General features: G+C 39.9%; 2 protein-coding genes across 2 annotated transcripts in view; both read right to left on the bottom strand.

The window, feature by feature from the left end:
- Window positions 1-1,402: 1,402 nt before the first annotated feature.
- Window positions 1,403-5,208, bottom strand: tmem141 (transmembrane protein 141). The gene is made up of 5 exons (XM_051660130.1): window positions 5,055-5,208; window positions 4,476-4,542; window positions 4,281-4,364; window positions 4,069-4,176; window positions 1,403-1,680 (listed from the first exon to the last, which is right to left on the bottom strand). Exons 1-5 carry the CDS (start codon window positions 5,106-5,108, stop codon window positions 1,610-1,612), a joined length of 384 nt encoding a protein of 127 aa, XP_051516090.1. The 5' UTR covers window positions 5,109-5,208; the 3' UTR covers window positions 1,403-1,609.
- Window positions 5,209-5,383: 175 nt separating this feature from the next.
- LOC127419023 (uncharacterized) overlaps window positions 5,384-27,242 on the bottom strand; it is a 40,318-nt gene continuing 18,459 nt past the window's right edge. Inside the window, exons 8-16 of the mRNA XM_051660043.1 lie at window positions 22,695-22,873; window positions 14,210-14,533; window positions 12,985-13,383; window positions 10,903-11,085; window positions 10,735-10,795; window positions 10,379-10,580; window positions 7,044-7,121; window positions 6,817-6,907; window positions 5,384-5,492 (exon numbers count right to left, since the gene is read on the bottom strand). Coding sequence (XP_051516003.1) covers window positions 5,420-5,492; window positions 6,817-6,907; window positions 7,044-7,121; window positions 10,379-10,580; window positions 10,735-10,795; window positions 10,903-11,085; window positions 12,985-13,383; window positions 14,210-14,533; window positions 22,695-22,873 — 1,590 coding nt within the window. The 3' untranslated portion in view covers window positions 5,384-5,419. The remainder of the gene's footprint in view (window positions 5,493-6,816; window positions 6,908-7,043; window positions 7,122-10,378; window positions 10,581-10,734; window positions 10,796-10,902; window positions 11,086-12,984; window positions 13,384-14,209; window positions 14,534-22,694; window positions 22,874-27,242) is intronic.

Below are 27,242 nucleotides of genomic sequence, written 5' to 3'. Positions count from 1 at the left end.
AATCCCTGCTGCTAATGTCTTGGTGCCAGATACTGCAGGACACCTTCGGGGGTCTTGCAGAGTCCATGCCTCGGCCGGTCGGTGCTGTTTTGGCGCCACACGGAGGACCAACAGCATATTAGGCAGGTGGTCATAATGTTTTAGCTCATCAGTGTATTTTATTTTAAACATTATATATAGCCTATAAATTAGGAGTGTAACCGTTACATTTTCTCAAGGTTTGGTTTTAATTTCTCAAAAAGCCTTTTTTTTTTTACCTTATTCATTGCAATATAGAAAACAGATATGATCAATTCTGCTGCCACTAAGACATTGTCAACTAATAAACACCATGACTGTTCAACATCACATACACCAGAGATGCCTTCAAAAACAAGATAAATATATACAATATTATACAACAGTTAGTTCAGGTCCTCAAATCTGATTGGACGAAAGGCATTCCAAGAGTGCTGATAGCTCAGACCATCAGCAAAGGGACGCTTTAATGTTTGTATCACTCCGCTTGTGTTCGTGTCATTCCAAACTAACGTGTAATCGTGTGTAAATGGCTCATTGCGACATCAAAATGAAAACGTCACAAAACAAATCATAATGCAAAAATATCACAGAAAAGGCTGAATATCCATTTTAAGATACAAAAATATGTCTAAAAATGGCATGGTCTCAGAAATACAATTATCATCTTAGAAATGGGTTTTGTTTCAATATTTCCTTATTTTGCTGAAACAGAAATTAAAAGCAATACTCACATCCTGTATCATCGACAACCTTCTCCACACAACGTAAAATTGCCTACCTTTTAACCACATTGTTGAACATGCTCAAACTGACCGCCGCTCACGTGTAACATCAGCCATACTCAAATACTCTTTGTTGATTATTTAATTCGTTACATCCTTTTGCAGTTTATTTCCCTCTCTAACTGTGCTGTTTCAGCAATACAGAGAACTGTCGTAAATACTTTTGAAAATAAACCCGGAACAATCTTTTAATAAAGAAGCCACTTCTGATATAACAAAAGTGGCTTAATAAAAGTGTGAAAACACGGCTATATTTTGCTTCATCTATTACTATGTATTTATTTAATGCACCTCCAGAAAATCAGATCATCAAAACATGCTCCAAATCTGACTCACAACAGACAAATGAGTGTTCTACTCATGACACCTAGTGGTTGTCTTATGGTTAAGGCTCTGGTCTGCTACCACAAAGACAAAAGAGGTTTGCTGCTTAACTGGTGTATGTTTACTGCCACTTAATTTACACGAATAGTGTATGCAAAATTTTATTTTAGCCCTATCATGCTAGCTGACTGTACATTCATTGGGGAGTTTCAGAAACATTTCAAGGGACAGGTGATTATGTAATCCAGATGAAAAAAATAAAAAATCTAAAGATGTTTGAGTTAAATCCACAATTTATTGACACATGTTTTAAAGAAGAAAAAAAAATGCAGTTTCATAAACAGAACTTTTTGTACACATTTAGTTCAGCAAGGCCAAACATTCTCGTGAAGTCATGACCCAGTCAATTCAAATAATTTTTTTAATTTTTTTATTGGCCATTCAGAGTGTTACACTAAAGGTAAAAGTCACCACCTTTACATTTATTCCAGCACATCTCCATACTGGGTGGCTTTGGGCTCTGCTGATGTTGTGACAATTGGAGTCTCCTCCTCTAGATAAAGAATAAAGAAAAAATTGGTCAGGTTTTTCCATTATAAAAGCCCAGTATTCAGAGGAGAAAACAAGCAACCACAATACATGAAACACTACATATAAAGCTCCATTCAAATGTATAAAGTGTCAAAAATAGCCACTTTTCCACCATCGGGCCGAACGGTTCTGAGCACGGTGGGGAATGGTTCCAGTAGCATTTCCACTTGACCACGGTTCGGCATGGCACAATTACAAAACATTCTCAGCCCGGATTTTTCTGCACGGTGCTTAATCGTGGTGGTGGTATGGCTTCAGTGCGTGGCGACTCACAATTGTCAATTTTCCAACGCTAGCTGGCAAAGTTTGCTATGATTAGGTTAATAAAATTGTATTTAAAAAAATAGTGTATGTTTAGTGTTTCTTCGTGATTTTACAATGATGGTTTAACTAGTACATTATTTTTTTTACACTGAAAAAAAAAATGCTTTGAATTTACATGATTTCATGTACATTGGTTCCACTTGAATCAATTACGTTACATTGACATATTTTTCCTCTTGATTTAGCTCATTAATTCTTTGTCAGAAAACATAATTTGTTCACATAATTTCAACATAATGAAGTTATTTTGAAATGACCCTCAAAGTAATTTTATTTGTCCCTAACATGATTAATTTCTTCAGTTTTACATAAGATTTTTGTCACATTACTGACTTATGTTATAAAGTTATGCTAGTTAGCTAACTTTTAGCTAGCAATAAAATACATCAGCATGCTAAATGCTAAATAGTATTTGCTACTTGAGTAAAGCAACATAGAGCATGGTGTTTGTGTACCTGTCCTCAACCTAAGCAAAAGCTCAGGTTCTAAATCCCAAAATAACATTATAAAAGGGATAGTTCATCCTACAAAAAATGAAAATTCTCTCATCATTTACTCACTCTCATGCCATCCCAGATGTGTATCACTTTCGTTCTTCTGCTGAACACAAACAAATATTTTTTGAAGAATATTTCAGCTCTGTAGGTCCATACAATGCAAGTGAATTGTGACCAGAACTTTGAAGCTCCAAAATGCACATAAATGCAGCATAAAAGTAATCCATACGACTCCAGTGGTTAAATCCATATATTAAGCAGCGATATGATAGGTGTGGGTGACAAAATGGTCAATATTTAAGTTTGTTTTTACCATAAATTCTCCTTCCTGCCCAGTAGGTGGAGATATGCACAAAAAAATGCAAATCTTAAAAAGTGAAGATTTATAGTAAAATAGGACTTAAATATTGATCTGTTTCTCACCCACACTTATCACATCGATTATGAAGATATGGATTAAACTACTGGAGTCTTATGGATTACTTTTATGCTGCATTTATGTGCATTTTGGAGCTTCAAAGTTCTGATCACCATTCACTTGCAATGTATGGACCTACAGAGCTGAGATATTCTTATAAAAATCTTTGTTTGTGCAGAAGAAATAAAGTCATACACATCTGGGATGGCATGAGGGTGAGTAAATAATGAGAGAATTTTCATTTTTGGGTGAACTTTCCTTAAACACTATTAAGTCTCCCCCTTTTCTTTTTGTCAATAATGTTCTAGTCTGGTCAGCCTTTACCTTTCAATGATTTTGTGTCCGGTGGCATGCACAACCTCTCAACGTATGATGTTAAACCTCTTGACTTTATCTCTTTGCTTTTTTTCCCTGACATGGGCTGTGTCTTTCCTGTACTCTAGCAGAGTAAATCCAGGGGGGAAAGCAGTCCTAAAAACTGGAAAATGCATTCATCCTCCAAAGCGTACTCGCTCCAATGTTTACCTCTCACGCCGTAGCCAACTGACATACTGTATCTGTCACAGACATTCAAGCATCACAGTGGAAAAAGAAACCATAACAGAATTTTTTCGCAATGAGAACCGTTCGGCCAGATGGTGGAAAAGCGGTTAATGTAAAGTGTAAAAAAAAAAAAAAAAGAAAGACGATTAGCCTAGTGGTACATTACAATATAGAAGAATCAATTATGACCATCACAAACTTTCTCCCAAATGAGATTGGAATTGCACTCAACATTAAAGGTGGAGTGTTTAATCTTTTCAATGTTAAAACTCTTTCTCTTATACCAGCTTAATAAGTAAGCCATCTGTTGGGAGATTCCCCTGACAACTTGAGCATCATGACCAGCACGATACTGTAACATTGGTTCAGCCAGTGTGGTGAGTTTGAGGCAGAACTATATGTTTAACTGACCAACAGCATATGGAGTGACTATCTGGAAAAAAGTCACTATTTTTGCAATTTCGTTTAGTGACACTAGTGGCAGAGAAACTACACACTTCATTGTTAATCAATCTCTTTATGCTGCTTTATCATTAAAAAAGCAACAAGCATGCAACTATGCACTTACTCTGAGAGTTTCTGTCAGGAACTTTTCCTGTCTCAAGGAATAACCACAAGTCCGAGCACCTCATGGTTTCCCAGCGTGTTACTGAATAGCTGAATACTGACGAGGCAACTGCAGACCAGAGGAAATATGAGTATCACCCAACTGTTTAAAATTGTGTGCATGGACTGTGTGTAAACAGTCTTCTCTTGCATGATGTTCTGCATCTGACTTACCAATAGACACTAGAAGGTTCCACTGTAGGGGATATGGGATTTTCTTCTGAAGTACTCGCTGTGCAAAAAATAAGCCAGCTGTGCCTGATAAATTGTGATATTAGAGATCTCATTTGTGATTTTTCTTTGCTATGAGTATTACAAACTGTTCATAATGATCAGATACAACTTTATTAACATCACTGTTACACTAACCGAGTATGAAGCTTGCCGTGCCTTTCATAAAAGCATAAGACTGACAAGCGGCATATTGCTGCAAACCCTGAGGTGGATGACAGTGAAATATTAGCACCATAGAATTATTATTATTATTATTATTATTATTATAGGGGAGACTGGGGTTAGTTGTCACACTGGTTGCATTCAACGAGTAAATGTTTTAAGCAATGTTTGTTTCAAACACCTAGTTTAAAACTGTCTTAAATTAATTTCTTATCATGTGAATTCAACCCACCAAACTAAACATCTAATTTCATAATTTAAAGAATTTAAATAGCTAGTCAAGACTTCAAAGTCTATAAACTGACAAAAAATATACCTCCCCTGAGGAATACTCCCATGAGTGAAAAGTGTGACAACTAGCCCCTGTGAATCACATGTGCATTAACACATTTAAGACTTTATGATTTAGGCTATTTTAGTACATAATGGTATCGTTCAGAATACAGTAATTAATTAACATTTATTTAAGGCATTAAAAAACAACATAGTATAATACTAATACATGTTACGTTGTAATATCAAATTATGAATGATAAATAAATATTTACGCACCGGATGCTTCGCTACAATCGCATCATCAACTTTAGTGAGTCCGAGGTTGACCATCACGCAAAAATGTATTTATTTATTTACAATTATGGGCTGTAACCTCCAAATTGCTCTGACAGCTTATTCAACTCCACTGTGTTGTTATCTAACTTCCGCATGTGCAGCGAGGAAATGATACGGCTCATAATACAGCGACGCCAAATGGACTGGAGTAGCTAATGCATTTGGTGTATAAACTAAAGCACACTGACAACGTGTCAATACAACAAAAATCACACAGTATTTATTCAGTTTTATTTATTAAACATCTGAAATGTATTATCTTAAATCTATGGGGGAGTTGTGGTGTTGTAGAGACCCTCCATTTGTTATGTGAGTTTGGTGTGTGATGGGTCATGTCTTCGTTTTTGTTGACTTTGGACCTTCAAAATGGTATTATTTCTGATAAAAAAAAAATAATAATTTAAAATTAAAAAAAGGAAAATTAATAAATCTAATTATGCAATTAACTTATTTTTATAGTAAATTGGCAAACACTATATAAAGTTATAAAAGTTTGCTTGAAAGTTATATGAAATCATTTTCAATCATTCACAGCAGTACACGATTAGCTTTGTTCTATAGTATGAAAATAGTTATTTAAGTTCTGATTATAAAAATGTATCAATAATTCAGATCATACTGGATAAAATGACATTCTTTTTGAAAAAAAAAAAAAAAATGGAATTTCAGTTTATCCAGAAGGATCTTATTTGATTTTTGGAGGATTCTTATTTGATCCCATTAAAGGAATATTCCGGGTTCAATACCAGTTCAGCTCAATCGACAGCATTTATGGCATATTGTTAATTACTACAAAAATTTATTTTGACTCATCCCTCCTTTTCTTTAAAAAAAGCAAAAATCTGTGTTACAGTGAGGCACTTACAATGGAAGTGAATGGGGCCGATATGTAAAAATGAAAATACTCACTGTTTCAAAAGTATAACCACAAGATGTAAACAATATGCATGTTAATATGATCAGGCCTGGTTCCAGATCAAAATCGCTGAGGGTGCTTCAGAAAATAGTTGGGGTGCTCTGTATAAAGTTGAGAATGTAATACATTTTTTTGTAGATAATGTTTTTTTTTTTTTTTTTTTAGAAAACCCTTAATATTTAATCCACGAAGTACACTGCCTTTTTTTAAACACACAGTCACATTTAAGTTTTCTCTGCACACATACAGTGTTGAAATGAAAGATAAATGACATAAGTAATGAAATTAAATATATTGGAGTGTATTTTACCTTATCCCAACAACTCACATATTTAAAAGATTGTTTCTCTTTCATGGTCATTATGGATGAAAGATATTACAAACTACATCTCTTTTAAAGAGAAAATATATGGCTTTGACTTCATAGTTTTACACTTGTGCACATCTTCTAATGATTTGAGAGATTTCAGAAGACATGACGATGTTTCTGTTAAGGGAACGTTGTGAGCAATGATGCTTCCTGCTTTTTACGGTGCATTCTGGGAATTTTTAGGGAGCGAATCTTTCAGTGCACTGGAATGATTTCATGATTGGGACAGCCCTAGAAATGGCTGACTCCCTGATCAGTTCCCTAACTACTGAACTAGAGAGCTGACTGAAACGCACTTTTGTATTGAACCTGGATTATTCCTTACTGTGGTTTTAAATTAAGTTAGAAATTTTATAAACTAATCCTGTAACCTTTGGGATTTTTTTTTTTTTTTTAAGTAGTTGTACAATTCATACTTGTCCCTTTGTCCTTTGTTTTGATGTTGCCTTGTCCATTCCAGATTAGACCAACTGAATGAGACAGGTTGGAGCAATCTCACATCCTCAGCTGGATTGAAACAGAAACATTAGCTAGCATATTCAATAATGGAATAATATGCCAGTGTAATTTTTACATCAAAACAGTACAACTTCTTAAGCCTGCACACAACTAATCAGAAAACGTATCAAGAAGACAAACTCACAATTTTGTTTGCTGATGCATGGAAGTTTTTCTCGGTCAGTGGGAACTTTTCTGCCTGAGCTCCATTGTAGCCGCCTGGCTATAGGGTCAACATTGAAGATACATTAGCATATTTGAATAAACATTTATTTACCCTCATGTCAATCTAAACCAATATGACTTTCTCGTTCTCTACTTCTGCAACTTCAATATGTCACTAGGGGGCTCATTAATTCATGACCACACCTACAGCAACAACATCAATGCCTACTTTAAATCAACGCACCCTTGGCCCCACCCATTGGTACTCAGTTCGTAAACAGAGAAAGAGCAGGACAGATGGGCCTAGTGTGGTCTACTAACTATTCCTGTACACCAAAGGGGACCGATCTGGACTATTTTGAATTATTTATGTATATAAACATGCACAAGATAGATGTCTTTGATCATTGTCATGTATCTCGTGATGCTTTTAAAAGATGCGGCGTCAAGTTACTACTCTGAAATGGAGACGCCACTGTTTCATCAGCTGCTCTGCCTCTTGTTGTTTTGAGCACAAAAATAGTGCTCAAAACAGGGTGCTCAAACAGTGCTCAACCTGGATGCTTTCTTGCATGTATCTGCACAATTTTTAATTGTTGTTGTATGTAAATATGCACTAGATGGATGTCTTTGACCGTTTTGATGTGTTTCCGGCGATGTGCACCATTGTGCACGATAATACTCTACAGTATGTGTGCGTCTTGTTTCATCGTACTTTTGTATGTACATGCGATTTTTTTTTTCGGCTCATATCAGTGTGGATTGCATTTTTTTTTTTTTTGGCTCATATCAGCGTAGATTGCTTTTGAATCAGTCATAATACAATTTAAGCTTTGCAAAGGAACAGTTATTGAAGGATGGGGCAGTTAAAAACAATATTGGACCCGATCGCAAAACCGTAAGTAAACAGATTCACTCATGAATATTTCAGATGTCATAACTGTTTGATAGTTTATGGTGCTGCTGTGCTTGATTGAAAGTTGAACAGTTGCAATGTGCAAAGATGCAATGTGTTGGAAGTGTAAATGCTGAAATTTAGTTTTATAATGTTGTGGAGCTTGTTCATTCTCTTCTGACTGAGTTTCAAATATGGCTGTATTCGAGAGGCTGCACGATGTTAGCCAATCATAACAGTGGGCATTTACACTGAAGTTTCAAGGAGACACTTGGGCCAAAACTGAGTGTTTCAGTCAGAGCGCTAGAGACAGGGTGAAAAATTATCATATATTACTAAATTATGACTGTTTTGGTGCAAAAAAAACTTTATTAACATTATCAGTGGACCTCAGGGAAGATAATAAAATGATAAAAAAAAAAAAAAAGAGTATGTCATGACCCCTTTAATATGCGCAAATGAGATTTGAAAGCCGTGGCGAATGGAAAGATTTTCAGAAGATGAATAACAACTTACATTTTAATTTGTTTCTTGCACAATTTTTGCGAGCCCATGATCACTGTATGCTTTCATTGTATGGTAAAAAGTTGCCTCGACATTCAGCTAAACTTCTCCTTTGTGTTCCACGGAAGAAATAAAGTGATTTAGGTTTGGAACGATATGAGGGTGAGTAAATGATGACAGAATGTTTATTTTTGGGTGAACTATCTCTTTACATAAAGACAAGGCAGTTGTTTATTATTACAGGTGCATCTCAATAAATTAGAATGTCGTGGAAAAGTTCATTTATTTCAGTAATTCAACTCAAATTGTGAAACTCGTGTATTAAATAAATTCAGTGCACACAGACTGAAGTAGTTTAAGTCTTTGGTTCTTTTAATTGTGATGATTTTGGCTCACATTTAATAAAAACCCACCAATTCACCATCTCAAAAAATTAGAATACATCATAAGACCAATAAAAAAAACATTTTTAGTGAATTGTTGGCCTTCTGGAAAGTATGTTCATTTACTGTATATGTACTCAGTACTTGGTAGGGGCTCCTTTTGCTTTAATTACTGCCTCAATTCGGCGTGGCATGGAGGTGATCAGTTTGTGGCACTGCTGAAGTGGTATGGAAGCCCAGGTTTCTTTGACAGTGGCCTTCAGCTCATCTGCATTTTTTGGTCTCTTGTTTCTCATTTTCCTCTTGACAATACCCCATAGATTCTTTATGGGGTTCAGGTCTGGTGAGTTTGCTGGCCAGTCAAGCACACCAACACCATGGTCATTTAACCAACTTTTGGTGCTTTTGGCAGTGTGGGCAGGTGCCAAATCCTGCTGGAAAATGAAATCAGCATCTTTAAAAAGCTGGTCAGCAGAAGGAAGCATGAAGTGCTCCAAAATTTCTTGGTAAACGGGTGCAGTGACTTTGGTTTTCAAAAAACACAATGGACCAACACCAGCAGATGACATTGCACCTCAAATCATCACAGACTGTGGAAACTTAACACTGGACTTCAAGCAACTTGGGCTATGAGCTTCTCCACCCTTCCTCCAGACTCTAGGACCTTGGTTTCCAAATGAAATACAAAACTTGCTCTCATCTGAAAACAGGACTTTGGACCACTGGGCAACAGTCCAGTTCTTCTTCTCCTTAGCCCAGGTAAGACGCCTCTGACATTGTCTGTGGTTCAGGAGTGGCTTAACAAGAAGACTACGACAACTGTAGCCAAATTCCTTGACACGTCTGTGTGTGGTGGCTCTTGATGCCTTGACCCCAGCCTCAGTCCATTCCTTGTGAAGTTCACCGAAATTCTTGAATCGATTTTGCTTGACAATCCTCATAAGGCTGCGGTTCTCTCGGTTGGTTGTGCATCTTTTTCTTCCACACTTTTCCCTTCCACTCAACTTTCTGTTAACATGCTTGGATACAGCACTCTGTGAACAGCCAGCTTCTTTGGCAATGAATGTTTGTGGCTTACCCTCCTTGTGAGGGGTGTCAATGATTGTCTTCTGGACAACTGTCAGATCAGCAGATTATGTAGCCTAGTGAACCAAACTGGGAGACCATTTTGAAGGCTCAGGAAACCTTTGCAGGTGTTTTGAGTTGATTAGCTGATTGGCATGTCACCATATTCTAATTTTTTGAGATAGTGAATTGGTGGGTTTTTGTTAAATGTGAGCCAAAATCATCACAATTAAAAGAACCAAAGACTTAAACTACTTCAGTCTGTGTGCACTGAATTTATTTAATACACGAGTTTCACAATTTGAGTTGAATTACTGAAATAAATGAACTTTTCCACGACATTCTAATTTATTGAGATGCACCTGTATATTTGTTTTGCATGCTGTAGCTCATTTGCTTTTATTTTCTGTATCTTTTTATTAGGTTTCTGTTCATAGTTCTTGTCACATAATTCAAACAATGATCTACCTTGGGTGATCATGACCTTCGGGTGTGTGAGGTCCCCTGGGGTGGATGACTGGGTCTGGGACCGGTGTGTGCTCTCAGATTGTTCCCGGTGAGAAACCATGAGATGGTCATTAGAGCTCACAGGAAACACAACAGCTGGACTCTCTTTGTCAGTCTTGAGCAAAACATTGAAATCACATCCTGTGCCAATTCCTACTGGGTCCTAAGAAGATACAATCAAAACCTCAACACCTCTACTAACACATTAATTTTTTTTGTAAAAATGCAACACAATAGGAATGACCCTTGATTGCACCTAGAAAGTCCATGAGTAACAAGGAGACGCCCTAAAAGGTTATAGTAAGTTATTATAATACCTTTGATGTGCGATTGGAAGATTTGTTTAGTTTTGGAATATGTATCTGGATGGATGATCGCCTTTCAAACACAACCAAGACAAATTGCACTGCTTAAGCAAGGAAGAAGAATAGTGATTGGTATAGTATCCAAAACAATTACAATAGTTGTTTATCATGTGCTACAACCTGTGCATGTGTTTTCTGAGGTCAAATGCTCTGTGCTGGCCTGTGCTGGAGTGAACTGTAGGTTTATGTCCAAGTATAGCTGGTGAATTCGTGGCCTTCTTTCTGACCTCACTTCTCTCTTGGCTGCTTGGAGAAGGAGTGGGGGTTTTTGAGTAAGTCTGATGGGTAGGGGAATGCAAATACCTGGGAAAATTACACAGACATCACAGGATAAACATGTGGAAAGAGATAATTCAGGGTTATTTATCACTTTTTTTGTATTAACTTTTGTATTTTTCGTATTAACCAATATTCTGCTAAATGACTGTAAATGTAAACTTGAACACTTTCCATGAATAAAAGGTGCAATAAATTCACAAGTCCCATGTTCTTTGGAGAGAGAACTATTATTAGATGTTAGATAAACAACTAGTATACTATTACTATTATTACGGATGCAAATGCAGGCAGAAGCTTTACGATGAATAACATTGATTCTGGGTTAAATTTCAGTCTGTTCCCCACACAACACTATCGTATGGCTTCAGAAGACTTGGAATGTAGACTTTTTTGTAATTTTCGGAGCTTGACAGTTGTGGTCACAATCAACTGTTGTTGTTGCAAAAGCTGCACTTCCCTTTTCAAATATTTCTAATTTTGTGTTCCACTGAAAAAATACAGTAACAGCATATGGGTTTGGAATGACATGATGGTTAGTAAATATTGACAGAATTTAAATTTTTGGGTGAATTGTTTCTTTAACTTTGGCCACCTAAATGACCCTCGTCAGGGTAGAGGCCATTTCTGGGCCACTGACTAATTGTCTGAGGTGATAAAAATTAGAAATCTTAAAAAAAAAAAAAATCTAGTTTAAAATCACACGTCAAGTTAATACAAACGTCATCTTGGTGTCTATGTTGGTTTCATTTTAAAAATAAATAAATAAATAAATAAAATTAAAATAAAAATCTAGAATTTAAAAGCATTTTCTAAAAATGTCGGTTACGCCATCTGACTGATGTGGTGAACAGAAGTTTTTCAAATACCAATATTTTAAAACAAAATTCAGTTTTACTGCTTTTTTTTTTCTTTAGGAATAATAATATAGGACTATTCCACACTACGTAAGCCAGTATTTGAGAAATATATATATATAAATGAGTATGAGACATATACGTATATGAGACTTTTATTTATTTTAACTGTCCAGACTGTTATACCACGTAGGTATTTTTTATTTTAAGCCCCAGAAAAAATGTCAAAATCACTTTGAACTCAGAAATTGAAAATAAGTTTATCATAGTAGAGGTGTATTCAATCAATTTTTTTCCGTGAATTGCATTTTTTATGTATTTTTTAATAATTTAATAGATCCGGACAAAAACATAAGCATCACATTGACCCATTGAATTTTTTGCAAATAAAAACAAAAAAAAACAAAAAAAAAAACAAACAAGGCTGTAAAGGAATAGATGCACAATCTGTTCAATGGGTTGTCCCGCTAAATACCTTGGTGTCAGTCATTCAGCAAAAGAAACTGGAAATCCATTAGATAAAAAACTCAACATCTATCTCTCACAGCCTTGTTTTCAATCAATTTAATACAGTGTCTACTCTAAATAAGATCCATAGTAAGCATTCAAAACAAAGAGAACAGGATTATTTTGCCCTTTTGTGATGTTGTTTTCGTGCACTCAGTAACTTTAGTCATTGTGCCATCTTGGACTTACACTGACACCGAGCCGCTTGGATGCAGCATCATTCAAATGCAATAGTTTTCATTTTCAGATGACATTGTAGAAATGTAGTATTCCCAGTCAGTCATGATTACTTTAATCAATGAGGGAAAGTGTCAAATAACAGGATGGATACTGAGATTAAGTAGTATTCAGCTGGTCATGTGATGTAACATGGCAGCCCCCATGTGAGGACCCTCTCCATGTAGAATAAAACAGCTTTTATAAGGTTACTGATATGACTGGAGTCTTCATTTTAATGTGAGTGGTCATGATTTCCTACATAGATTAAAAAATTACAATTCATGTCTTTAGGAGTTAAACTTTTTTAATGAGGAATAAATTACCGAGTACACCTTTAATTCACCTGTTTGAGTGCATGTATTCATCCCGAGCTGTCTTCTTAGTGACTGGTCTGCTCTGACAGCGCCCTCTGGAGGTAATGGCTGTTATAATGCAGGTGTAGGCTGTATTAGCGGACAAACGGCGGGCAGTGTATGCCCGCTCTGTGCCCAGGTATACCACACATCCATTCAGACTGAGCTCATATTTGAAGAGTCTCCCTAAAGGTACGACTGGAGCTCTCCAGTTGATCTGTATTTCATGACGTCCCAGGACAGCTATGGTCAGACTGGATGGAGCATGATCCTGATCGTCCGCTGTCCTCACCTCAGATCCTGCTCTAGGACTCTGTGTGTCTCCTGGACCAAGGGAACTCACGCTAAGCTGGTAGGAGGTACTAGGAGATAAACCGCTCACTACAGCCCTGTCAGACAAAATACAGTGAAGACACTTCTACTGAGTATACACTCTCACCAAAACTGCATGAAATTATCATTACAAAATAAGATTATAGTGATTATGTGAATCACAACATAATAGAGCGCAACTGTACCCGCCCACATTTGCTAGCTGGTTGCGCTCTATAAACAATACCAGCTTGCAATACACAAAAGTCTTTATGAATATTACTAAATTGCATTATTTTGTTATGAAATGAACAATGCTCCTTAAAGGTGAAGTGTGTAATTTAAATGTCAAAAAAACTCTATCCCAGTTTAAGTAAAGTTGATTGGATTGTGGAAATTGGGTGTTTCATACAATGGAACAATGCTAAGATATCTATTTGACTATTGGTTAACATTATCCAATAGCCCACGCAACCTTAGGTGATGTCAGGTGAAAAGGAAAGTTGGTTCAAAAATTATAATTATATTTTAGTGAAAGATTACGAAGACTAAATAAAATTTCTGTAAAAACATACATTGGTGAATCTTATACTGTACAATAAGACCAGGAAGTGTATTAAGAAAGTAAATAGTCAATTTTTATTGTTGACTTTATTGTGCAGAGATAACTAAAAGTAAGCCATTCATAGGTTGACTTCCTGAAGTGTGTAAACACTGTGGCTCTGAGGTGCTTTTAGAACATTTGTCTGAACGATGGGCGAGGTGTAACAAGCCAGTAGGAATGTCTGGGAAACCTGTTCAGATACAATAATTATTTTTGCAATTCCATTTGGTGCTGCTAGTGGTGCATAAATTACACACTTGACCTTTAATATGTTATTATGAAAGATTTATTTGACCTACCCTTGCAGAGTAGTGGTCTTCACCAGTGTGTCATTACAATAGATTCGGTATGATTTGGGTTTGACCTCTCCCTCCGGCTCTAACCAGCGTAGGTGTACTTGTGTAGCTGTGCAGCCAATCACACAGAGCTCCCGTGGAGGTCTGATTTTAGCGTCCAGCTGCTCCAGAGTAACATCCACAGCTTCACTGAAGGGACTGATGTCACCATCAGGTGTAGAGAGGTGGAGGCGTAGAGAGAGGGAATTCTTTGATTGGTTGGTAGAAACAGGTAAGGTCGCCTGACACATTGGGCCACGGTACAGCATGACATCTCTGTCAAAGAGACTACAGAAACCCAAAGACAAAATTATGGATATTTAATTATGTGAATATAAAATTATGGAGTTAATCTGAGCAAAGTGCATTCTAATAGAGTCAGTGAAGTTTTTTGTGCCAAAAACTATGGTAATGGTTTTTATGAAAACGTATTTTCTACCAACTCTCTCACTCTTAGAATTAAACAGGCTAATTTTTTCTACTGTCCTTTTAAAGGCCGGTTTACACATCTGTGTCAAGCCCATGCCGTAGGCTCCGCGTCGTGGTCTGTGGTGGTTTGCATTTATAGTTCTGCATTGGTGTGTCTGCATCATTCTCCGAGTACACATCCAAAATGCTATTATATTGAGAGAAAATGCCTTCATTTCTGAAATACACATTTCATTAATAAACAAAAGCAATGTCATTTGTGGATTTAAACATGTTTATTAAATTATTGTAGCATAAAAAATGAGTTCATCAAAGTATGTTGAGATTTAGATCCATACTGTATTTATTATACTTGTTTGCTATTCAGATAGAAAATAAATTAGGCATATACTGTATGCTTGCTCTTGAGTCACTTAAACAGTAATAAATCAATATTTTGGCATATTTTGACACATGAAAAAAATAAATTAAACAAATGAGTGAATTAATTAATTAATAACCACTCACTTGTTCAATACAAAATGGGTGTTGTTTTAAAGCTTAGAAGATGGATTTTACAATTCATATATTTTACAATGCATGGTTATATAAAATGCAATATAACCAACCCTTAATGGGTGCCTTTTAGTTTGTTGACCAATTAGGAGTGTTACGTTTTCATGACTTATGAAATATGATTATTTAACTGTCAAACATATGATCAAAACATCATACAGATTGGAAAGGTCTCGATTAGTATACAACAAATATTGTTTCACTCACATACTAAATATATATTGAGTAAAAGCACAGAGGAAAAAAGCACAGAGTTTAAAGTTGTAAACAGCTGTCTTTTTGTCATGTTTCCACTGTTCATGAAACATAAACAGTAAATTAAAACAGAAGATGCTCCCAATTAAAATGAGTCCAAATACAATGTGATATGATGCATAGATCTTAAAATAGTCTTGGAAAAAATGCGACGCTACCTCAGATATTTTTTTATTTTATTATCCTGGTCCCAGTCTCTGGTTACAATGCAGACCAATCCTAGCTGTTGTAGTCTGCATTGAAGTGACACATAGTTACATTTTTGGAGAAGTGCACATCAAGCTACAGCGTAGCTTTGACGCAGAATTATAAATCAGCCTTAATACTTCTATGTAAACACTTTCTGTTATGATTGCCTACAATCTTCAAATGTGGAATGAGTAACAATTATTACTTGAAGGCTGCGGGTTTGCTGTCGGGTCTAATATAGGCTGCGTCCAAAAGCTTAGGCAGCTGCATTGATGCCTCACTTCCCAGTCAGTCAATGACTTCACAGTCAGCGATTTGCACATGAAGGCACCTCATATGGACGCTGGTTTTCGGACACGGTCATGTCTAATGATCTTAAACTATTTCAAGTGAGCTTTAGACATACCCAGGCAAATATTTCGAAACTACAATGCTTATTTCTTGCTAGAAATGGAGTCATAAGTTGAAAAAATGTGGGGATTTGGGGATATCAAAGGCAGCAAAGTTTGAATATATACTGCCTTAAAAAAACGACCAGATGAAGGTACTCAGTAGACAGGAGTGATGCAAATACTGGATTTGGACGTGTCTTGATGCCTACTTACCTCCATATAAAGCCTCTGAAGGCTGCAATTTTCAGCTTTCAGATGCAGCCATAGTTTGCACTGCCCATCATTCAGTAACAGCCTTTTTGCAAAGTCTACATTACATTATGACAGGTTTGCAAAACAATCTGCACTGAAATGCAGTCTGTAAAGATATGACTGAAATGATACCTTGTTCCTTGTTTTTTCTGATTAACAATTTTATTGATTCATATATTAAACACAGAAAAACAAAACATATATACACAGAATCAATATTTAACCCTCACCATTACCCATCCCCCTCCCCAAACCCACCCTGGCCCTCAACAACATCCCAGTGGTCATACAAAAATAAAATATAATAATCACACATATTCACAACTACACCTCTCTCTCCACAGCCTCTCCCAGAGAGCCCTCCAAAAACGCCAGATATCTGCCCCATTTCCCCACAAATGAGTCCAATTTCCCCAGTCTTCTAGATGACCCTTCTTCAAAAGCTCCCCATCTCCGAGCACCACTCCTGAAATGGGGGCACTCCAGCCAACCTCGATCCCCTTAAAACTACCTGTCTGGCGATTATAACACTGGTTAAGAACTAACTCTTTATATGTCTATTCTCTACATCGATGACCACCCCATCGCACAAAATACAGAGTCTGGGGCAAAATGAAACCCGAGTGCCCAATATAGCACACACAAAACTATGAACCTTCAACCAAAATTCTTGGAACTTAACACAGCACCAAAAGACATGGGTTGTGTCTCCATCCTCTGATTGGCATCACCAGCAGATGGGTGTGTCCTTAAGACCAAGCCTATACAATCTAGAGAGGGTCCAATAGAATCGATTTAAAATCTTGAATTGCATAAGGCGCACCCTTGCATCTCTAGATGCAGACTTGACATTTTATAGAATCCTAGCCCACACTCCCTCCTCCAATACCAAGTTTAAATCTTTCTCCCATAATCTTTTAATAGCAGTTAAAGCTCCGTCCCCCAGACTCTAAATTAGCAGGGAGAAACACACTGATGCCTCATGACCTTTTCAAAAGCAGTAATCACCACTCCCAGAGTGTTAGCTGCTTTAGAGGGGTATATGCTATTCCCAAAAACAGTACAGAGCAGGTGGTGCAGCTGTAAATGCCTAAAAACCTGAGATATGGGAATCCCAAAATGTTGAACCAAATTTTCAAAGGATCTCAACACTCCACTCTCATATAGGTTACTGAGTGTAGTAACCTCCCTTACAATCCACTCTGACCCGCAGAAAGGGGACTTATTAATACATAATTTTGGGTTCAGCCATATGCTCGAGGCAACATTTAAATAAATGTCTGAATTAAACACTCTAGACACTTTTGTCCATACCGAGTGCAAATGTGAGATAACGGGGTGTAACTTAACTTCTCCGGTTAGTTTGAAGGCTTTGCAATGGCGAAATATGGGCAAGAACTTCCTGTTCAATACAAAACCAGGGAGGGGCTCTCTCAGGTGGAAGCGACCAATGAGCCAAATGTCTGAGACCAAACGCGTAATAATAAAACAAAATCTTGGGTAGGCCTAGCCCACCTTTGTCAATCGGCCTATGCAGCTTCAAACGAAGGACTTTGCTATGCTATCAAATTGCTTGAAATAAGAGAGGAGGACATCTATAAGGTGAGACTGTAGTAGGTAGTTGAATTTTGGAATACAATTCATTTTAATAACATTAACCTTCCCAATCATAGATAAATGTAATGAAGCCCACCTGCCACATCGCTCGAAAACCTTTTTATTAAAGGGTCAAAATTTACTTTTACTTTTAAATTTTACAAATAAATTTGCTGGGAATAAAATACCCAAATACTTAATGCCCTGTTTGGGCCACTGAATGGCGCCCACCTGAAAAGCCGTTACTGGGCAGTATGCTGTCAGAGCCAAAGCTTCGGATTTATACCAATTAACTCTGTATCCCGAGAACTTAGAAAAGGAATGAATAATTCTGTGGAGGCAAGGCATAGATCTACTAGGGTCGGAGATGAATAATAAAATATCATCTGCATAAAGCAAAAGCTTATGCACCACACCTCCCGCCATCACCCCTGGAAAATCATCCTCCTTTCTAATCACGGCTGCTAATGTTTCCAGGGCAAGACAGAACAATAATGGGGAAAGAGGGCAACCCTGCCGGGTGCCCCTATCCAGAGCAAAATAATCAGAAAATAATCCATCTGTTTGTACCGCAGCTCCCGGGTGCCTATAAAGTACCTTAATCTACCCAATAAACATATTCCTAAACCCGTACATTTCCAAAATCTTAAAAAGATAATTCCATTCTACCATATCAAATGCCTTTTCGGTGTCAAGTGAGATGGCAGCGACCGGAGTCTGATAATTCGCCACTGACCACATGATATTGATGAAATGCCTTATGTTATCAGAAGAGCTACGGCCCCGAATAAACCCCACCTGATCTATATGTATAAGAGATGTCATAACTTTACTTAATCGGTTAGCCAAAATTTTTGACAATATTTTAACGTCTAGCTGGATCAAGGAAATTGGTCAGTAACTCTTACACTCGCTTGTATTTTGTCCTTTTTAAGAATCAGACTGATCCGGGCTTGCGTCATGGTTGGCGGAAGCTTTCCATTCTTTAATGATTCTGTACAAACTTCTAGCAAAAGTGGAGCCAATTCTGTAGCATAAGATCTAAAAAAAACTTAGTGGCAAAGCCATCTGGCCCCAGAGCCTTGCATGTAGGCAAGGCCTTAATTACCTCGCCAAGCTCCTCCAAGGTTATCTCAGAATCAAGAGAATTTTTTTGCTCATTCGTCAGTTTAGGGTGTTCTAATGGTTCCACAAAGTTTTTAATATCTTCATCAATAGACGAAGATGTGGAACTATAGAGATCAAGATAGAATTCTTTAAAAGCATTATTAATATCAATGGCTGAGGTAAATATTTCACCACCAGTAGATTTCACTGAGGGAATTGTAGAAAAAAACTCTCTCTGTTTTATCTGTATAGCCAGAAGTTTTCCTTCATTGTCCCCTGACTTAAAGTATGACTGTCTTGCCCTAAATAGCCAAAACTCCACCTTCCGTGACAAAATAGTATTATAACTGTATTTCAATCGGGTCAATTCTTTGAGGCCATCAGACGACATTTGGCGCTTCAGCTCTGCCTCGGTACTTTTAATATACCCTTCCAACTCCACGAGTTCTCGTGCTTTGGATTTCTTGGTGAATGAGGTGTACTATATGATCCGGCCCCTAAGAACCGCCTTAAGTCTCTCCCAAGCCATGCCCACAGAGGACACTGAGGACCAATTGGTCTCCATATAAACATTGATTTCAACCTTTAACATTTGTTGGAATTCAGGATTTTGCAAAAGGGATACATTAAAGCGCCAACTAAATTATTTCCTTTTCTCCATATGTGGCAACACCTCTAAACTCACCAGGGCATGATCTGAGACTAAAATGTTTCCAGTTGAGCAATCAACAACAGATTTGTGAGCAATCACAAAATGAGAGACTTAGATATATTTTAAAAAATCCATTCTAGAATCAATCTTATGGACTGATGAAAAAAATGTATAGTCCCTTCCAGATGGGTTCAAAAGTCTCCAAATATCTGTAAGACCAAGATTTTTACACATCCTGTGAAGTGTCAGTGTTGCTCTAGGGGGCTTACACACTTTTGCTTCACTATGATCAAGGACTGAGTCCATCAAAAGATTAAAGTCTCCTCCCAATATTATATCATGAGGGGTACCCGCGACTTGCAACATCCCTTCAAGATCTATAAAAAAGGTCTGATCATCAATGGTAGGTGTGTAAATATTAGCCAAAATAAGACTATGCCCCTGAATTTTTGCTAAAACCATAATGACTCTTCCTAATTTATCTTTAATCTGTTTGAGATATTAGAATTGTAGATGTTTACTTATCAGTGTAATAACTCCCCTGCTCTTACTTGAGCCAGCACTAAAGAAAACATGTCCACCCCATATCTTCCCATATTTTTCAGCTTCCTGCGGGGAAAGATGCATTTCTTGAAGAAACACTATATCATATTTCTTACATTTAAGAAGAGAAATAACCTTCCTTCTTTTTATGGGGTGCCCCAACCCATTCACATTCCATGTGGAGAGAGACAATCCACTCATATTACCATTTGACATTTTGACATATTAGAAAAAATAGATTGTGTCAAAAATAAAATTATAAAGACCACATTCCAACATTAGTGCAACAATCAAACCCCAAACTTCCCCCCGAACCAAACAAACAGAAAAAAGAAAAACATGCTCATTAACCCCGAGCATGACAGCGCCAATTGGCATCCATCCCTCTAAACTCAAAAAGTCCATGTATGCCTACGAAAGCCCCTGTGACAACTTTGCCGTCAGATTGCTCAAGTCCAGTGTTTCTATACAAATTTTGTGACACAAAATTACACAACAGAAGATAATTTATAATGCAAACACCATCCAATAGGCAAAATAAACACAAAGAATGTGTAAATCCATCCACATAACTGTCCCGAGGGTTTGTTCCTCCACAAAACAAACTCCAGCCGCTAGCGGAACCAGCACAAAAAAAATATAAATAAAATAAAAAGGCCGTTCAGTTTCCTCGGACAGTCAAACGAATGTTCAGTGAGCCGGCCCATTCGACTGTTACATGAGTGCAACAAATGACCTAATCACTCCAGTGTCTTGCAAGAAATACTCCACAAAACAAACTCCAACCAATAGGAGGCATAAGCACAAAGAACGTGAAGATTCATCCACAATTCTGTCCCGAAGGAGTGTTACTGCACAAAACAAACTCCAGCCGCTAGGCGGAACCATCACAAAAAGAAACAAAAAAGGCTCAGTTTCCTCGGACGGTCAAGTGAATGTTCAGTGAGTTGGTCCACTTGGCTGCAATGTGAGTACCACAAAATAACTTACTCAGTTCACTGACTTTATGAAGACATCACTTGTTGGGACATGTAAATATTTTACAGCCATCCTTAGCATCTATTCTCAATTTGGCCAGGAACATCAGTGCACCAGAAAGTGACCTTCCATTGATGTAAGAGTTTCTTGCATTCCTTGAAACAATCACATTTCTCTCTTGTCGAATTCGCAAAGTCTGGGAACAAGAAAATGCTGTGGTTCTTCCAAGAAAGCCTTCCTTTACTCCTCGCCTTGTGTAACACAACATCTTTATCGGATGACCTCCAAAATTTGGCCAGAATTGATCGGGCCTGTCTCCCTCAGTGGATCGCCGAGTTGGAACCCTGTGAGCTTGCTCGATTTCCATCTTATGGCCTGTTATGTTGAGCAGACTCAGAAGGAGCCCATCCAGGAATTTCAATATATCCCAACCTTTTTCGGCCTCAGGAATTCCAACAATCTAGACTGCAAATCCGCAACTACGATTTTCCATATCCTCCAACTTTTCCCAGATGTGCTCCAAATCCGCCTTGGTTGCTAGCGGATTAGCAGCTAATTCCCTCTCCGATGACTCCAGATAATCTATCTGTTTCTCGACATCTCCCACTCTTTTAAACACCTCAGAGAATTTAGTCTCCATGCCAGTGATCAATTGACGTATTACAGCAAGATCCTCCAAGTCAGCAATGACCTTTGTCAGCATTGCCGACAAGTTCAACAATTCTCGCCGAATTTCCCTCACTTCTCCAGCCAAATCGGCTCCCTGGTACGCAGCCTTGTCAGGGGCGTCATCTTGAGCACGTAAGTGTTTTTTAGTGTCTCCAGAGCCTAAGGATTTTGAATTGTTTGACATATTATCTTCCTAGAACAGTTAAGGATCAGGGTGTATCGAATCTCACCGGTTTATGACATAAAAAGTATTAAAACCAGCAAAGTGCGTAGAGCTTGTGGTTCACACGTCCGACCCTCGCATGGCGTCACGTGACTCCGATCAAGTACCTTGTTAAAATCAAACATGCAAAGGGGTATGCAGAGCAGCAGGTGTGTGGCATGGGGGAGAGCAGTAAGGCTCATCACCTGGCTCATAATTATCTCTAACACCTGTCTCTCATTATAGTGATGGTGGAGGGAGACCTAAAAGGCACGCCAGAGCATCAGAGAGGAGAGAGAGAGAGTGACCCCGCCCCCCATGCCACAAGGTGCTACACACAGCCATGGGCAACACAAGGTTTGGAGAATTTTCTCATACTTCACTCTTATTGTTAAGTTCTCCTAGTATTTAGGAATAATTTTTTTATGTATATAGTATATACTAAGACTAATAATATAATCTATCCTACTTCCTTCTTATTGCTTCACCACAACTGGACAGTCAAGCAAAAAAACAAAACAAAAAAAAAAGGAACATTTTTGTTCCTGCTTCGGTTCAATATGTTTATTTTTGGACTGGAGAGGAAGTTTTATTTTAAAAGATGGAAAATTCTTGCTGTAAATATGTCACCTGTATATGACCTCCAGGCCGCTCTCAGGCTCACACCTGTCCCATGATACAGTGCAGACCGTTGATGACAGGTTTGTAACTGTTACTGATGCTGGTTTGGGCAAACGCTCCAGTCTCCTGAGGCACATGCTGACTTCCTCCTGCAGTTCTGGCCCAGTGGATGAGGACATCGAGAGCAACTGACAGCAAAGTGAATAACAGAGAAGCATCTAGTGAATATGTTATAAATGTAATTAATCTTATAAAACTGATAGTTTTGACCCTAAATTCTGATTCAATGAGCCTTGTTTAAAGCTGATGTAAATTGCACATGAATGAAGACATGGGACCATACATTCTATGGCCACATCCACACTAGGGCTAGATAATGCCAAACACCTCAATACGAGATTTATCACGATACATATGTAACGATTCAATATATTGCAATTGTGGCAGTGGGGGCGTGGTCAAGTGTCCGTCTGGAAAGAGAAAAAGCGGTAAGGGCGCTTAGACCTGAGCTAAATTATGTCTAACACCTGTCTCTAATTACAGTGAGCATGGGGAGAGCAGCATAAAAGAGCCACACTGTCAGCAGACCAAAAAGAGAGTCTTGAAGCTCTTCGTGAAGCTACAGTCTTGTTGGGAAGCTAAAGTCTATATTGTGAAGCTAAAGAGTATCATGAAAGTGTGAAGCTGACGTGTTGTGGCAAAAAAAACAAGTTATTCCATTAAAGAAACTCTTACCTGAGTGGATGAAACCTGGTTTCCCCTGTACTCCGAGTTAAAGTCGTTTACACTGGTGCCGAAACCCGGGAACCGTTGAAGATGGAAGGGAGTCACCCCTTAGAGTCCTCCCAGTTGGCGGAGATCCTCCAATCCCTCACTGGTCTACACCAGGCCCACCAACAAACCCTGCTTGAGCTCCGGCAAGACCAAGATCATCATATTTTTGAGATCCTACAGGCTCAAGCAGAGGACCGGCATGCGATCCGGAGCCTCCTTAGCCAGGAGACCGCCCCAGTCGTGACCCCAGACACCACCGCCCCTTTTCTCCCACCCACATTGCAGAAGATGGGGCGGCGGACGACCCAGAAGAGTTCCTGGACCTCTTCGAACACACCGCCGAGATCTGGGGCTGGCCGCCCGGCCAAGTCCGGAAAAGAATCACCAACTATTCCGGAGCCTGCAGCTGGAGAAGTCTGACCACCCGTTTGCCTTCACCCAATGGCTTCGAGACACCTGCCGGAGATGGCTGCTAGTGGGGGACCATGACATCGAGGGGATCATCGACCAGATGGTACTGGAACAGCTGGTGCATTGACTGCCAAAAGGGATGGTGGAGTGGGTCCAGCGCCACTGCCCGACGTTGCTGAAGGAAGCCGTCCGGCTTGGGGAGGACCACATGGCGGCGGTCCCGAGGGCAGAAGAGCCCTCCTACTCCCTCTCTCCTTCCTCTGTGTTTTCCCCTGTCTCTGTCCACTCCCCTCTCTTTCCTCTCATTCTGCTCTCTCCCCAGGGTCAGTTCCTGCCCCACGCAGGTGAGGAGGACTTCCGCCGCCAAAACCAGCTCCCAGGGTGTGAGGGACGAAACCTTCCCCGATGCCCCGCCACTCTTCCCCTCAGGTGGAGGCGTCCACCGACGCAGGTGTGGGTGTAGTGCCTGGGCCAGCGTGCTGGAGGTGCGGATACCTGGGCCACTTCCGGGATCAGTGCCCTCTGATGGAGCTGGGGACGGTGGTACGGGTCTCCGACATCCCGCAGGCTGCCCCCGACTGGTCCGGAGCGTGTCGGATACCGGTAAGTGTCAAGGGGGGCACTCACCGAGCATTGGTGGACACCGGTTGTAATCAAACCACTATCCACCAATGCTTGGTTCAACCCGAGGCTTTGGACACAGCTAAAACAGTGAGGGTGAAGTGTGTGCATGGGGATATTCACCAGTATCCTGTGGTGACCCTTGTGATTAAATTTCGGGGGAAATTGCATAGAGTGGAGGCCGCACCCGCTGATTTTGTGGACTGATTGGCCTGATTTTAGAAATTTGTTAAAGGGAAATTGTGCGGATGGGTCCTGCACTGAAATAAGGAGATGTGAAATATGTGATGCTCTGGCAGGGGAAGCGGAGCTGAGGCTGTCCTCGTTAGCTCCACGTCAGAATGACGAGAGGGGGGAGAGGCTGCAGCCCCTCCCATCCTCAGGGAGTTCCCCGAGGGGGATTTCCCTTTGGAGCAGTCGTGGGACAAAACCCTCAAGCATGCCTTTAACCAAGTGAAAGTGATCGATGGTCAACAACTCCAGCCGAATGTCGCACTTTCATATCCCTATTTTGCAATTATAAATGAGCGGTTGTATAGAGTGACGCAGGACGCTCAAACAAAAGAAGATACAACCAAGCTCTTGATACCGCAGAACCATCGGGAAATGGTGATCCAGATGGCTCATTATAATCCTATGGCGGGTCATTTAGGAGAAAGAAAAACACTGAACCGCCTAATAACCCGTTTTTCTTGGCCGGGCATTGGCAGCGATGTCTGCAGATGGTGTGCGGGATGCAGCGAATGTCAGCTGGTTAATCCACCGGCCACCCCAAAAGCGCCTTTGCGCCCCCTTCCGTTGACCGAGGTCCCCTTTGAAAGAATTGGAATGGACCTCGTTGGGCCATTAGAGCGGTCAGCACGCAGACATCGCTTTGTACTAGTCCTAGTGGACTATGCAACGTGATATCCGGAAGCAGTGCCTCTTCGCAACATCTCAGCACGCAGTGTTCCGGAGGCACTCTTCAAAATAGTCTCCCGGGTGGGGATTCCGAAAGAAATCCTCACCGGTTAGGGCACCACATTTATGTCACGGACATTACGCGAGCTGTAAGAATTACTGGGCATTAAATCGATTCGCACTAGCGTGTACCATCCACAAACGGATGGCCTGGAACAGTTTAATAAAACCCTTAAAAACATGATTCGGAAGTTTGTGCACGAAGACGCAAGAAATTGGGATAAATGGCTCGACCCCCTGTTATTTGCAGTACGGGAGGTCCCGCAAGCCTCCACTGGCTTTTCCCAGTTCGAGCTGCTGTATGGGCGGCGCCCGCGTGGTGTGCTAGATGTCTTACGCGAAGCCTGGGAGGAGGGACCTTCAAATAGTAAGAATGAAATTCAATACGTTCTCGATCTTTGAGCAAAACTTCACACTTTGGGGCAACTAACACAGGAGAATTTGCTCCAAGCTCAAGAATGACAGTGCCAACAGGGGAACTCAGTTAAGGGAATTTGCACCGGGAGATAAAGTGCTCGTATTGCTTCCCACATCAAGCTCTAAATTACTCGCCAAGTGGCAAGAACCCTTTGAGGTCACACGAGTGGGGGATCTCGATTATGAGGTTAAACGAACTGATAGAGGGGCGCACGTCAAATATACCACCTCAACCTCCTGAAATTATGGAGGGAGGCGGTCCCTGTGACATTGGCTATGATAGTTCTGGAGAGTACGGAGCTAGGGCCAGAGGTGGATTCAATACATAATCATTTCACTCCGGTCACTTGCGGAGACCACCTCTCACCATATCAACTCACAGAGGTTGCCAAGTTGCAGAAGGAGTTTGCAAACGTGTTTTCCCCTCTACCGGGTCGTACGAACCTCATACAACACCACATCGAGACCGAGCTGGGGGTGGTGGTACGTAACCGTCCCTACTGATTGCCCGAACACAAAAAGAAAATTGTCCGAGAAGAATTGGATGCTGTGCTCCATATGGGGGTAATAGAGGAATCCCACAGCAATTGGTCCAGCCCGGTTGTTCAAGTTCCTAAGAGCAACAGGTCTGTACGATTCTGTGTGGATTATAGAAAAGTCAATGTGGTGTCTAAATTTGACGCATACCCAATGCCTCGCGTTGATTAGTTGCTTGATCGGTTGGGCACTGCTCGATTTTATTCGACACTGGATTTGACAAAGGGTTATTAGCAGATCCCCTTGACACCAATTTCCCGTGAAAAAACAGCTTTCACCACACCGTTCGGATTATACCAATTTGTGACACTTCCGTTTGGTTTGTTTGGAGCCCCGGCTATGTTTCAGTGTCTCATGGACCGAACCCTCAGACCGCATTCAGCTTACGCCGCATGCAACATCCGAGGGTGGTTCTGAGATCGCTGCGACGGGCCGGACTCACGACAAACCCCAAGAAGTGCGCGATTGGGTGGGTGGAGGTACGGTATCTGGGGTTCCACTTGGGCCACGGGCAGGTGCGTCCCCAAATTGACAAGGCAGCGGCGATTACGGCCTGCCCGAGGCCCAAGACCAAAAAGGGGGTAAGACATTTCCTGGGGCTGGCTGGCTATTACAGGAGGTTTGTGCCTAATTATTCTGATGTCACCAGCCCGCTGACTGATCTCAATAAAAAGGGAGCTCCAGACCCGGTCCAGTGGACGGAGCAGTGTCAACAGGCGTTTATGCAAGTGAAAGCCACACTTTGCGGTGGGCCACTTTTACATTCACCCAATTTCTCTCTCCCTTTTGTCTTGCAGATGGACGCTTCAGACAGAGGGCTGGGGGCCGTACTCTCGA

Source organism: Myxocyprinus asiaticus, chromosome 3 (genome assembly GCF_019703515.2).
Source record: "Myxocyprinus asiaticus isolate MX2 ecotype Aquarium Trade chromosome 3, UBuf_Myxa_2, whole genome shotgun sequence".
Taxonomy (NCBI): Eukaryota; Metazoa; Chordata; class Actinopteri; order Cypriniformes; family Catostomidae; genus Myxocyprinus; species Myxocyprinus asiaticus.
Note: the sequence above shows the minus strand (reverse complement) of the source record. Positions and strands in the feature narration are given on the sequence as shown.

Coding starts and splice junctions, on each gene's coding strand:
- tmem141 (XM_051660130.1), bottom strand. CDS start 5,108: ATGGTCAACCTCGGACTCACTAAAGTTGATGATGCGATTGTAGCGAAG. Junction 4,543..5,054: donor CGATTGTAGCGAAGCATCCG/GTGCGTAAATAT, acceptor CATCCACCTCAG/GGTTTGCAGCAATATGCCGC. Junction 1,681..4,068: donor TCCTGACAGAAACTCTCAGA/GTAAGTGCATAG, acceptor TTCTTTATCTAG/AGGAGGAGACTCCAATTGTC.